We start from the raw sequence: 15285 nt of genomic DNA, 5'->3' as shown, positions 1-15285 counted from the left end.
AACTAATATTCTTAATTTAAATTCAGTACTTTAAGCTAGCATTTGAGTCGATATATACTGATTTGTATCTGTGTTCCACATAAAAGCCTACTTCACATAAAAGCCTACCTCACCCTAAAACCAAAATAAATTATATGGGTCATAAATGTAATGCTTATAGTTCTAGTATCTCTATGTCTGAAGTTGGTATGATTTTGGAGTTAATGTTTTTTGTATATGCTAAAATAAGCAATATCATTCAGGCCCATAAAATTTGCATGTTGATGCTGCAAAACTGTATCTTTTTTAAAGATGCAAAAATTTCACACGTATGCATAGAAGCCATCTGCTTAAACTTTATTGATAAGACCAGTAGCAGCAGTTTTACAAAACTGGAATGATTTTCAGTTTTGAACTAATGTGAGTTCAGTTGCAGCAGACATTTTGTACAAACTGGGGCTAATGCTTCTTCTATGTTTTTGTTTTAAACAAAAAGCAATTAGAATTTATCCTCATGCATTTAAATATCTAATACAGAAATAGTTTTTAGCCTGCATAAAATATGCTTCCAACATCACTGTGAGACTGAACATCTGCCTTAAGGATTATTTGTACATGAAAAACAGTATAATTCTTCCAATCACAAACTTATTCTTTATCACAGGTAAACCATTTTATATTTTCTAACATAGTTTCAAAGGGTATTTCTAATATGAGTATTAATCTTGAATTGAGCATCAACATTGAATATTTCACTAGCTTGCCCAGTTAAAACATAAGATATAACAGTGTAAGAATAATACATTAAAACCATTGTTATGAAATCTTGAACATTACAAAAGGTAGAAAGGTAATCTAGTTAACCTGAACTGTTAAAAAATTTCCAAACCTTTTCCTAAACACTATTCACTGATAGAATTTAGTAGTTTTAGAAATGGGGTAGGTCATTACATTCTATAGCTGTTTGTTCTGGTAACACCTAGAATACATTCATGCTTCTTAAATAGGAGACACCATAAGTCAATAAGTCATACTGTGAGAAACACGAGGACACCTATATGGAATGTTCTGAACATTTTCAGAAGTTTCTAAAATGAGAGTTCAACCTTTCAGGAGAAAAAAATAATTTGTTTTTCTCTTAAATCTCTGTACCACCCAGAGATTGACTCTCTGCTGGAAAATTGAGAAAATGTGACAGCAGCTGGATCTGAAAAGGCCCATGAAGCAACGGGAAAGGTTTGGGACAGCTCCTACCTTACAACCAGCAAGTCTGGCCCTGCACAACAATTTGCCCAGGTACACCTACTAGTGACTTAGAAATCTAAAGGAGGACCAGCTTTTATATTACACCATATCATAATAAACTTTCCCACAAGTGAAATCCATGAAACTAATAGCCAGCATTCACAACCACCAAAAAGACAGGACAGACTGGTACATATAAATAACTCATTGAAGTAAATACAGGAAAGAAAAGGTACAGGTTTACAATATTAATACATCTCCAGCATCCAGCTGTGAACAGAACAGAAATACAAAACACACTCCCTACTAAGAATAGTGTGTTCCATGCAGGGTAGCACAATCTCCCCAAAACAGTTACATATGTTAAAAATGAATGAATCATTCACATTTTTTCATGCAAGTTCCTCAAGAACACCCATCAAAAGTTGAGATATAAAGGAAAACCAATAAAATATTTTAAAACAACAGAGTTGCACACAGTATGCATATGGTAAAACATAAATGTGTGAATGTGAACAACTGTTTCGGATGCCATATGAAGACCAAAAAAAAATTAAGAGTCAAATTTATCTTGTACTGTGAATACAAAATATTGCTATGAAATCTTGGATGTACCTTGAAAATATTTCTTTTAATCTTTACTTCCTTCTGAGAGATAATAAATGCTATTTAGGAAGAAAATGATTTTGTGGGTGAGGACAGTCACTTGAGAGGAGAGAGATGAAGCAGAGGACTGCTTCAAAAGAAAAAATAATATAGATTGAGGGACCTTTTTTGATGGGGGAAGAATCTTTCCAAATACTGTATTCAAATCCCATTTTGTGGAAAAAAAATGCTATTTAATACTTTCCTTGTTCTTGACCTAAATCAAACCCCTTATGATTATACAGTGGAGGAAGTGCCAAATAGATTCTGATAGACAGAGTGCCTGAAGAACTATGGACAGAGGTTCGTGACATTGTACAGCAGGCAGTGATCAAACATCCCCAAGAAAAAGAAATGCAAAAAGGCAAAATGGTTGTCTGAGGAGGCCTTACAAATAGCTGAGAAAAGAAGAGAAGCTAAATTCAAAGGAGAAAAGGCAAGATATACCCATCTGAAAGCAGAGTTCCAAAGAATAGCAAGGAGAGATAAGAAAGACTTCCTCAGTGATCAGTGCAAAGAAATAGAGGAAAATAATAGAATGGGAAAGACTAGAGATCTCTCCAAGAAAATTAGAGATACCAAGGAACATTTCATGCAAAGATGAGCACAATAAAGGACAGAAATAGTATGGACCTATAAGAAGCAGAAGATATTAAGAAGAGGTGGAAAGAATACACAGAAGAACTATACAAAAAAGACCTTAACCAGATAACCACAACGGTGTGATCACTCACCTAGAGCCAGATATCCTGGAGTCGAAGTTAAGTGGGTCTACAAAGCATCACTAAGAAGACAGCGTATTAAAAAGTAGAGACATTACTTTGCTGACAAAGGTCTGTCTAGTCAAAGTTATAGTTTTTCTAGTAGTCACGTATGGATGTGAGAGTTGGACCATAAAGAAAGCTGAGCACCGAAGAATTGATGCTTTTGATCTGTGGCATCAGAGAAGATTCATGAGAGTCTCTTGGACTGCAAGGAGATCCACCCAGTCAATCCTAAAGGAAATCAATCTTGAATATTCATTGGAAGGACTGATGCTGAAACTCCAATACATTGGCTACCTGATGCAAAGAACTGACACATTGGAAAAGACCCTGATGCTGGGAAAGATTGAAGGCACGAGAAGAAGGGGACGACAGAGGATGAGATGGTTGGATGGCATCACTGACTCAATGGACATGAGTTTCAGCAAGCTTTGGGAGTTGGTGATGGACAGGGAAGCCCAGCATACTGCAGTCCATGGGGTCGCAAGGAGTTGGACATGACTGAGTGACTGAACGGAACTTGTTCTTGAAGTTAAAATGTTCTTTAAAAAATCAAAAAGGTCTGTGTTCAACTCGAAGATTGGCAAGCCTACTGAGAAGATACATTTGTGATTTGTTCTGTGGTCAGGTGTCTGAGCAAAAGAATTAAAACCTAATACCTTATTTTTAACTTCTCAGAGACAAAATGACTAAAGACCATTCCAACTATAACTTTTAGTCAAATTACTAACATTCTATGGATATAGCTCAATGATTGGCAAAGATTTAAAAGCATCAATTACTTCAATGTAAGTAAGAATCGATTTACCTTAAAAAATAATGAAACATCTCACAGTCTTCACAAACTCTTAAATCTGCGAACTATTTTTTCATCTGTTTGTCAGACCTATGGCCCTGGCACACAGTATGGACTCAGAGTGTTTGTCATATTAATGAAGGAATGAATGAAGTGTATTCTTATAACAACCTGGCAAAAATAAGTAAAATGCGTATTATCCTTCCCATCTGACAGCTGCAAAACCAAAGGCTTATAGAAATTGTGACCTGATAGTCATTTTATAGCTCATTAAAGGAAGACTTGATACCAGAACAGAGCCCTCATTAATTTTAACCTAATCCAATATTCTTTCTACAACCATACCATCTCTGCAATAATGCCTAGTTCCACAGGTTGCTGCAGCTACAAAGCAAAGGGCAGTTACTACACATATAAATGACATCAAAATATTCCCCAGATATTGATCATCAGTCAGGCTTCTCCCTTCACCCAGTCTGATTATCAGTGTTATCACCCCACCACCCCTACTTGCTTGGTCAGCCTAAGCATTATCAGAGCACGCCCTTCCATTCAGCATTCAGAGCTCCTGTATGATCCAGATGCTTACATACCACTTTTGGCTAATTTGTACAATTGACTATGACAGGGCATGATCACAAAGCTTCCTTTCTCTTGGCAGCAGTGGTAGAGATGTAAAGACATATAAACTAATAACAGAAAGTGGTTTTCTGTCATGAATCAGTAACGTAATTAGCACTTTTATCAGTGCATGTTTAAATCATTGCTCAACAACAAAAATACCACAGTGTCTCTGAATTTAGATATTACATTCTCAGAGCCTTTGAATTTTCTCTGATTAGCCTTTGGAACTCCTCTCTCCATTAGACTCTAATGGAGTGAGAAAAGGCTTACATATGTTAACATAGATGATAAATGTAGTTTCTTATGAACCGTCTCCTCAAATGTAAAATAAACTCAGTTTCACATAGGTGAAATTGATCCCAGATTGTAAGTTGCTATATTTTATTTGATGAATCATATGAATTAATACATCTATTATTGGATTCAGATCAGACACATTAACAAACTGTAACATAGCAATTAGAACTGCAAATAAAGTTAAATAGATAATAAACAAACTGGTACATGCAGACAATGGTATATTATTACTCAGCACTTAAAAAAAAATGAGCTATCAAGACATGAAAAGACATAGAGGAAACAAATCCATGTTACTAAATGAAAGAAGCCAATCTGAAAAGACCACACACTGCATAATTCCAACCATATGACATTCTGGGAAAAGCAAAACTACGAAGACAGTAAAAAGATCACTGATTGCCAAGGATTATCAAGGAGGGGTGAATAAGCAAAACACAAAAGATTTTTAGGTTTGAGAAGCATCCAGGAGTGAACCCTAATGTAAATTATGGACTTTGGGTGGTAAGGCTATGTCGATGTAGTTTCATCAGTAGTAAGAGATTACCCATCCTGGTGTGGGAGGTTGATAGTGGAGGTGGGTGTGCAAGTGTGGGGAGAAGCAAGTGCATAGGAACTCTGCACTTTTGCTCAATTCTGCTGTGAATTTAAAACTGCTTAAAAAAAATTAAGTTTATTTATTTTTAAAAAAGTAAGTAGATCACAAAGACCATCATGTTTTTCACCCGAAAATAGAGGTCAATCTTATTTCAACAGATATTTTTATAGAAATTTCTGTCACAATAAAGTATGCAAATACTTTACAAACTTAATAATAGAATCCTCAATAAAATTTAAAATTCTGGAAAAGACTATATTTCATAATATTAATACTAAATTTTAACTTATAGCTGCATTATTTTGGTGATATAATAAAAGATTGCATTATATTCAGGGGTAGTTGTAAATAAACATTATCATGTCCATAAGGAAATGTGGCAAAATTAGTAAGCTTTGCTGAAGGTACCAGCTGTAAAGAACTTGACAAACTCTTGAGAGACATGTATTCCTAGAAAGTGAGTATATTATGTAGAATAAATTACATGAAAATATTCTTTCAGTGCATATTTTCTTCACCGATGAGAGTTTTTGTTGGCAGCTGTCTGATATATTTTCCCAAACATCTAGGTCTTATTAAATAAGAGATGTGAACTTTTCTATTATGGACCATCAACTAAGCAAAACTAGAAAACTGTCTTCAGTAAGAATTTCTAGGCCACCAAACATTCTGACTTAACTTGCATGAATCGAGACATGTTTAGTATTTATCTGAGATAAATTTTGATAAGAATTATAAGCAATAAATCCATTGTAAAAATTCCTATTTTTGTCTTCTGTTATAAAATTGAAGGCATTAAAAGTTAGATTCACACAGATTTTACATTGTTTGAGACTAGAACACAATTATTGGTCCCTCGGCCAATATAGGACACCCCCAAAGTTGATCTTTATCCATTTCATAGGATGCCCCACATGTGTTTAATGTGTATAATATCTAAGACAAATTTTCATCAAAAGAAACAGAGGAACATAGGCATCTTTGTTTACACTGTCACCCCTTTATCTGGCAGCCAGTTTCGCTAGTCTACTTTTTCAAAAGTAAAAGGTAGCAATGCCTTTCAACTATTAAATCACTGAGCTTATAAAAACCGTGTCACATGTGCTTGCACAGATCTAGCATTCCAGGGTCTAACTTACTGCTTGCAAAGGGCATTCCATATTCTGTTCTAAAAATAAAATATATTAAATAACCAAATTCTATCTCATGTTATAACTCACTTCATTAGTGGAATGGGAGCTGTATTTCCTTCTTCTGAGGCTAAAACATATCTGTCTATTTCAAAGGGAAGCATAGACTAAAAATCAATGTATTTATTCCTCAAATAGAGGCAGAGTAATAATTTCCACTTTCCTTAAATCTTCCCCCTTTCAATGGGAAAAGGGAGGTGTGAGAGAAGAGACCATTACAGAAATACAGTAACTCAAAATTAAAGGATAACCAAAGACCTTAGTGTATACCTAGAGTTCTTACCAGAATCTAGTAAAATAAATAAGTATAAATGAAAATGATTGAGCTCAAGTTGTTTTACTCACCTGCTGTTTTTCAGCCCCTAGCCCAGAGTCTGGGATATAACATACCTACTATCTTTTGAATGAATAAATTATATATAAACTAAAACAATAAAATAGAGAAAGTAGATACTTTAAGGGGAAAATGAAACAAAAGTACTCCAGAAGTATGGTGAGATCAATGGGAAGACAACCTTCTCACAATCTTTAAAGTGAAACTGGGAATACTGTCACTTGAAGACATGACGTAAAAACTCCCATGGAGACACCTGAAGGCAGCAATCATGAGCAATGCAGATCTGGGAGCGCAATTTTATTCTACAGCGTCCTAGGCTTCCATGCCTGCCTCTGAGTTTGTTCTCTAAAACCTCAAGCTGTTTTATCAGGTTCCACAGTGGCTATAAATACAGCTGATTATTGTCTGTGTGTCTAGGATACTGCTTCATAACCCGAGGGAAACAGAAACAGTCAAAGCACCCCAGGAGAGGAAACTCACCTGGAGCCTGCAAGCATCCTCAAAGTAACCTAAACAAAGCCCGAGCAGGAACTCCCTGGAGAAAGCCTTCTATGATGCAGAGAAAAATCAATGTGGAAAAATGTCCAAAGGGGAAGAGGGCAGACCTGGAGTGTTGTTATTGTTGATCCCGCTTGCAGGTTATGTGTACAATATCAGCGCTCAGAAGGAACTTCAGAAAGACTGTCTTTCTGGGTGCCCTGCTGTTCTCCTTTAGTCAGAATCCACCACTCATGCAGATGTTTCTATTTCAAAAGACTTCCAAAAGTGATGATTCTGTGATCTCTCCAATGTGACCAAGGCCTGCTCCAAGTCTCAGACTTCCTACATGTTCCTTCCAATAAATTGAATCAATACATGTCACCTCTTTCCAATAACTCAAAGCAAGGTATTTGACTTCTGTGGTACATAATGAGACTAATTGAACAACTGTATGCTGGTAAGCACTGTTATTTATATTGTGACTAATTGCTTCAAAGCGTAGTCACAGCACTCATAAAAAATTTTAAGTCTTGTGTTATCCCAAAGAGCATGGTGCCATAGACAAGGAAATCCAAAGAATACATTATGAATTAGCACAAAATCCCCTTTATATCATTCTCCTTACAGCTCAGTTAAACTCTCTTGACTTAAAGCTCTGACTCTGTCCACATGTCAAAAGAGAGGTGGTGAGTGGTCCTCTTGGTAAGCACTCTTTACAGCCTGGATAACCATTCCTAGAAATCACCCCTCAGCCTTCTCAATACTCAACCAACCCCTTTACCTTCCCTACATGCTGAATTACTCCCAACTAAAACCCCTAAACTAAGGAATTCTCCAATCTCTTCATGTTTCTCCTCAACTGAGAATAGTAAGAAGTGAGTCAACACTTAAGCAGCTTCAGAAATGTGGTCTCACACGTTCTCATCTCAGAACCCTGTTCAGTTTAAATCCACTAGTATGTGCGACTTGTTCATGGCACCTGGTTGTGCTCAATATGAGGATTGAGAGTCCACAAAGGCTCTTCTAAGTTCTTTGAAAACTACTGGAGGACAACAGAGCACATTTTCTATTACATCAACAAGGCACTCTTGAAAACCACTTAAAAAGGACTTAATATCAACCCTGATAAAATTCCTTTCTCTATGGTCTCTGAAAGGAAACAGAGATAAATCACTGGTCCTGACTATTACCTCCCAGTCAAACAGCTAAATGTAAATAGCTGCATCATTAGATCATTAAAAAAAAAATTACCTATAAGGATATAAAGAAAGTTGAGTGCCGAAGAATTGATGCTTTTGAATGGTGGTGTTGGAGAAGACTCTTGAGAGTCCCTTGGACTGCAAGGAGATCCAACCAGTCCATCCTAAAGGAGATCAGTCCTGGGTGTTCATTGGAAGGACTGATGTTGAAGCTGAAACTCCAATACTTTGGCCACCTGATGCGAAGAGCTGACTTATCGGAAAAGACCCTGATGCTGGGAAAGATTGAGGACAGGAGGAGAAGGGGATGACAGAGGATGAGATGGTTGGATGGCATCACTGACTCGATGGACATGGGTTTGGGTAGACTCCAGGAGTTGGTGATGGACAGGGAGGCCTGGTGTCTTGCGGTTCATGGGGTCACAAAGAGTCGGATATGACTGAGCGACTGAACTGAACTGAACTGAAGGATATAATATGGATCTAAGAGCTCCCAAAAAGAATGTTTTCCATTTTGAAAAGAGTGTCAGTAGTGTTAGTTGCTCAGTCACATCCAACTCTTTGTGACCCCATGGACTATAGCCGCCAGGCTCTTCTGTCCATAGAGTTCTGCAGACAAGAATACTGGAGTGAGCTGCCATTCCCTTCTCCAGGGGATCTTCCCCACCCAGGGAATGAACCCAGGTCTCCTGCATTGCAGGCAGAGACTTTACCATCTGAGCCACCATAAAGCCAAAGTGTGTCAGTATGTGTGTGTTAGTTGCTCAGTCATGTCTGACTCTTTGCAACCCCATGGACTGTAGCCTACCAGGCTCCAATATAGTGCCACACTATTTATTTTACTTTTCAGATCAAAGCTGAAATAGGTACTCAAGTTGCCACTTTATCAACTCCTTTGATAGGAACAAGGTGCTCTGTCCACGTATGAGCAGTAGAGAAGAGCTGGGTGTGAGGAGAGGTCTGGAGTGTGGTTTATCAAGATGTACATACAAGCACCAGAGTGGATAAACTGGTCATTATACAATTATAAATTGGTCAGGATTTGGTCATTATACATCATTTAGGGATTTATTAAGACTTAATTTCTTCCACACACTAGGCTTATTGCAGTTGAGGTTGTCCCAAATGCAGACTAGCTTCGTGTAGTGTTACTGGTATAGTGGTGAACATAGCTGCCTTCCAGACTAGCTTCACCTGCCTACCCTTTTTAAAGTATCTTCAAATTGTTCTTAGTGCTTATCTAGCATTACTATTACTTTCACTAGAAAGAGAAGCAAATCTTAAATGCATTTTTAAGCATGATCGTGAGAAGGGAACATTGAATGGTTACTATATGCCCATCTCTATATTGTTATTTCACTATCAAAAAAAAAAAAAGACCTTTTGAGGTAGGTATTATTTCCATCTTACAGTTGAATAAGCAGGGTCACAGTGTGGCTAAGAAATTTTCTTCAGGCCACACAGTAGGCAGAGTTTATTTAAAACCAGACTAGGGCCACAGCCTGTGCCAACTTCTCTGAATTGTTTAGACCAATTTCATTCACCCCATCTCTCTTTTCTAGAATTCCACAAGTTGTGAAAAATTACAGTTAATCTAAAATGGCTTTTCATTTATATTAGTTTATTTTTCTTGCATATATGTAATAGATGCTGATGGTATCTAGCATATTTATTCTTTAATTCTTCCATACTCATGCTATATCATTTGTTTTTTTTATAACTTTCCCTAGCTTTTCTTTCTGGAGTGAACAATTTCTAATACAATAAAAATACTTTGGCCATTTCAGGATTATCTATCATTTGTTTTCCCTGTGGATCAAATAGAATGGAATGGTCTTTAGCCACAGTTTAGGCAAAGGTTAGAGGAGAGGCCACATGTAATTTCTAGTCCTCTTTCTTCATCATTAAAGGACATGATGCTTGCTTTTGGTTTTATGTCATCTACAAACAATCCTTTCATATTCACTTTTCTGATCTTCATGTCTTGAATACTAAGCTCTCTGCTGCAAACAGATAACCAGGCTTTGGAGAAACCCTTAGTTCCACGGTCCTTGCTAAGCCATCAATTTAATCAATTCAATGGCTATCAGAGAAGCATTTTCACTTAACCTGATGGGAGTTCCAACTTAAATAATGCATTACTTGAAAGGAAAGAGTTTTGGTTGTCAGATAAGACCATGTGGTACAACCAGGATGCAAAACATAGTGACTGAGAAGTGTTAACAATCTGTTAAATATTGTGAGTGCTACATGTTACAAAGGCAGAGGCTGTGTTTCAGGCTGTAGCACCATGGAGAATACCAACATTTGAGGTCAATCTGTTACTGTCATGAAAGTTGAGGCAGAGTGAACAGTGCCTATAGTGAGCAACAACATAGTACCATGCTTTCTTTTTCTCTTCTCATCTCCCATCATGGCGAGGATTCTTTCTGCAACTTTGTACAGGTGGAATGTCAAGTCTATTACATCCAAAGACGGTACAAGCTCTTTTTCTATTAAGAGAGATAAGACTTCCCCCTTCACAGTTATACAGCAGCAGCAAAAAGAGGGTCTAAAACAACTGTGCATCACACTGGGAGCCAGTGAAGGAGAGAAGTGAGAGCAGGTGCTCGGCTGCCTGGTGAATGGCCCATTTAAAAATTCAACAATAGTCAAAGGGGTGCAGGGAACACAAGAGCCACCTCCGTGATTGGGAAAATGAACACTTCCCAATTCAGTGTTAACTCATGCCCTGAAAGAAGCCACACTGTAAATCACATTTCCAAAAACCTCCTGCATCATTTACCTTCCAAAATAATATTTTATAAGCATTCTCATAGAAAGAGCTACGCAAACAACAAATTCTAGTGCTTCTTCAGTTTCATATGTCACTATGAGATATTAATTATTAGCTAGATAAAATAGGTAAAAGCAGCTTTAACACGGCAGAGCCAATGAATTATCTTTCATAACTCTTTTGAAAAGCAAATGTAGATATAAAAGCTCAAGTAAAAAACACGTTAAGTGCATTGTGTCTAGACTCTGCCAAGAAAACAAGCAAATTTAAGTACACAAAATGAAGATTTTACTAAACCAGAATTTCAAATCAATGTAAAAAAATTCAGCCTCATATTTTAAATGTGTCTTGTCATTAGCATTTTATATTTATACAAGCTTTAGGGTGAATGTGGCTGGATATTCAAGATGTACATGCATCCTACATGGTGAATAGCACCAACACAGTAAAATTATACAAGTGAAAAATGCTTTTCAGGTATCCCTCCCCTTAAAATTTCTGTAAACTCTACCATAAGCAGACTATGAGGAAAAAGATCAAGCATACAAGGATATTTCACTATATCAGAAGAAAACCTTAGAAATGGTGGGTCAAGGCAGCAGAAAAATGAAGTATAGGTGATTATTGGGTACCACAAGACTAAGGATGAGGCAAACATAGAGCAGGAAAATATGAGGAGGAAAAATCCAGGCCCGTCTGTACAATACATGCAGATTTTTTTCAAATGTAAATTTTAAAGTGAATGCTGCTTTTATGTCACTGGATAAAGGAAAGCATAACAAGGCTGCTCTGCTTCCCCTTAAGCACAAGCGCATAAAGAGAGTAAGGGATGTGAAAAGCCAATTCTTTGTGCCACTACTTAATCAATTGCACTCAGTTCTACTCAATGACACAGCCACAGTGCAAAGACCACTCAGCAGTTAATGGATATGATGTTGGAAAAGCACTCTGAGGTCTTCCAAAGCAAGGTAGGGGGAAAACCCAATGGAACATGGTTTTACTACTTATTCACAATAACTGAGCAGCATTATGTACAGAACTCCCATGACCTGAAAAGAAAGTAAGATATTCATTTATTTTTCTAATTCTGATTCTTCCATAGGAAATCACTTCTTTCCAAAGCTTGAAACTGGAGTCGAGTTATCCTGTGTCCTAGTCTGGGCTTGTCAGGATAACCATTACAGGCTGTAAGGAATAAATATGTGCTTCAAGTGGTACAGCCTACGTTTACAATCTGTCAAAATGCAGAGCTGAGGAGGAGTTATGTGTTTTTAACTGTATGCATCCATCACTAGCTATCATTCTTCCCACAGACAGTGAAAAGTCAACAATGAAACATAAAAGCTAAAAATAAGTGACAGCAATTGCTCAGAAGAGCTGCACGTGGGGCTCAGTGTTACACGTACACACATTCCTTCCCTTTTTTTATGACTGCCAATTTAAAGTAATTGAAATTAAGGGCTCAGACCTAAGAAAATAAACATGCAATGCACAATAATGTAAAAGTCAGTCAGAAGTAAAATTTCATGCTCATAAACACATGATCAGTGTTCTAAATGGTATGTGACCAGAATGCAAGTGGTGACTAATATATGTTGCTGCAAATACCACGAAAAATGACAATATAGGCACTTCAAATGTTCAAAGAAGAATCAGCGTCATTCCTCACAAACTGAAAATGTTCTTCATTCATGTTATAACATGTTCATTTCTAAGTATCAATCAAATCAACATTTATTAAAGACCTATTGTAACAATGCACTATGCTTTGATAGTCAAAAATATTGCATTAAAAATATGGTTTACATGCAAGTGCACAGTCAAAATATATGTATGAGTGAGTATATTGTATTGAATATAGGAAAAGTATCATCTAGGAGATCACTAGATTCAGAAAAATCAATACACCCATGACTTAAATAGGTTTTTTTGGTTTTCTTCTCATTCTATAATAATTTGTCAGGTAAGAAAAACAGCATAAAAACCTTGAAAGTTTTAACTTTGAAATCTCACATGCTCAAAAGGAGACAAGTTGGCTTGTAACAGTAGTTTTCTAATTCTTTTACAGATTCAAAATGGTTCACCTAACCAAATCTCATAGGAAACCACAATATATAAGATAAAAAGAACTATTTAATTCATATAAATTTGCTTTATAAGTACAAGTTTAAAACATTTATTTGTTAGTCAAATAAATGAAGTTTTTTTTTTTAATAAAGAGGAAAATGTGAAATGGGGGATTATGGATGACAGCTACATTCTTTTATGAGACTCGGGATCAGATTTATTTCTGTATTTTGAAGTGTTTTGCACCATATTAAGGAAATTATCATTCCTACACACAAGTGGTTTACAAATTGTTAACTTTTAACAGCACTCTTACTGTTAAATCTCAAGGAGCAGAGGCAGCCAGAGAAGCTTCATGCCAGAGCCTGAACCAAAACTCAATAACCTACTAACACAAATTAACTTATCATCATTCATCTCAACCATGATGACATTTCCCATAAAGTATACTCGACAGCACACATCTGGGATTTTTTTTTTTAATTATAGTATTTAAATCTAAATCAAACCTTTGAGAAACTCAAAGATCCTCCCACCCTCACAAGGTCTTAGGGGTTAGTAAAATTCAATTCCTTCTTACAGCCTGTCTGTAAAAAGCCTGCCAGCAAGCACTGAGTTGGTTATCAGTAATTGAAACACATATCACCAGGGTGGGTACAGCCCACAAACACCTCTTGCCAAACCTAGGATTCAAGCAGTGTGTGCCACCTGCAGACCTGCTGCCCTTTGTTCTCCTTCATTTCCCCCCAGTGGTCTCGCTCCTCCTCTCCACTGCTGTTTTGACCCAAAGCAATCCAACCAATCATCTCTTTACGCTTCATGGTACGCCTGTTATACACAGAAATCATCAGTGTGACATCAGACAGCTGAAAGAGCGCCACCTGGAAAACAAAGGTCTCCTTATAGACGGGATTGGGCTGACCACGTCGGATCGACGTCTTGCAGCGAGACATCTCTTGACCCACAGAATTGAAGAGAAAGAGCTTTCCGTATGTATCTAAGAAGGAAACAGTGGAAATGAGAAAACATCAGTGCCTTCTGTTTTGCTAGTTTAATTGCAATATCTACATGGGCAGTACATTTTTCCTTTTTAACATACTGAGCAGCATCTTTAGGCTTGGAACTTGCTGTTGGACTAACACATGGCTTCTCTGGTGACTCAGTCAGTAAAGAATCTGCTTGCAATGCAGGAAATCTGGGCTCGATCCCTGAGTTGGGAAGATCCCCTGGAGAAGGGAATGGCAACCCACTCCAGTATTTTTGCCTGGAGAATTCCATGGACAGAGGAACCTGGTGGGCTACAGTCCATGGGGTTGCAAAGAGTCAGACATGACTGAGCGACTATCACACACACAACACACATCTTACATGAACTCTTCAGGAAAGGGATGATTACCTTTAATGCTTAATGTTCCATGTGGCCCACCATTGGATACCATGCTGATCTTCACTGGAAGGTCTACACATGCAGGGGTGTGTACGTGCAAAGGCATGTGTGCAGTGGTATTTGTAGACATGCACATTCTTCATCCATATTTTATTTATGTAACAATATATATACATTTTGCTCTATGTGTTTCTCTTTTCATTGTCAAAGTACTATTTATGCCTAAAGAGTCTCTTCTTTTCTCACTCTCTGCATATTCTTTGGACCATCTCATCCACTCAATGACAACTGCCAGATCTGTATCTCTGACCTAGACTTCCCTTCCAAGCTCAAAATCCAATGGAATACCACATTGTTTCTTGTAAAATCCCATCTCACACATATCATATCTCCCTTTTAAAAACTAGCTGTTTTAGTGTCCCCCAACTCTGTGAATGTAGCATCATCGGCTCAAGTCCCAAACCAGAACTCAGGACCGCATTTTTGACAAGACTGGCTTCCTTACCTCTAGTCCAGCTGATCAGTAACCAAGTTCTGTTGATTCTGCCTCCACAACAGCTCCCAAATCCATCCACTTTCTTCCCTCCCAATGCTGCTGAGCTCTTGATGTATACTGTCAGCTCAGGTCCCAACCTCTCCCACTTGCATTACTGCATGTTTCTTTGCTGATGTCCATCCAGTCACTGGATTGACAAATCCCATAGTCAAAGGTCTGTATAGTCAAAGCTATGGATTTTCAAGTAGTCATGTATGAATGTGAGAGTTGGACCATAAAGTCCTGAATATTCACTGGAAGGACTGATGCTGAAGCTCCAGTACTTTGGCCACCTGTTGCAAAGATCTGACTCTTTAGAAAAGACCCTGATGCTGGGAATGACTGAAGGCAGGGGGATAAGGGGAC

The 15285-nt window shown here is 37.5% G+C and overlaps 1 protein-coding gene across 1 annotated transcript in view; it reads right to left on the bottom strand.

Annotated features, from left to right (window-relative positions):
• Window positions 1–315: 315 nt before the first annotated feature.
• SYT16 (synaptotagmin 16) overlaps window positions 316–15285 on the bottom strand; it is a 287736-nt gene continuing 272766 nt past the window's right edge. Inside the window, exon 7 of the mRNA XM_070469445.1 lies at window positions 316–13994. Coding sequence (XP_070325546.1) covers window positions 13681–13994 — 314 coding nt within the window. The 3' untranslated portion in view covers window positions 316–13680. The remainder of the gene's footprint in view (window positions 13995–15285) is intronic.

This window comes from Odocoileus virginianus, chromosome 6, assembly GCF_023699985.2.
Source record: "Odocoileus virginianus isolate 20LAN1187 ecotype Illinois chromosome 6, Ovbor_1.2, whole genome shotgun sequence".
Lineage (NCBI taxonomy): Eukaryota > Metazoa > Chordata > Mammalia > Artiodactyla > Cervidae > Odocoileus > Odocoileus virginianus.
This window is presented reverse-complemented; position numbering and strand designations above follow the sequence as displayed.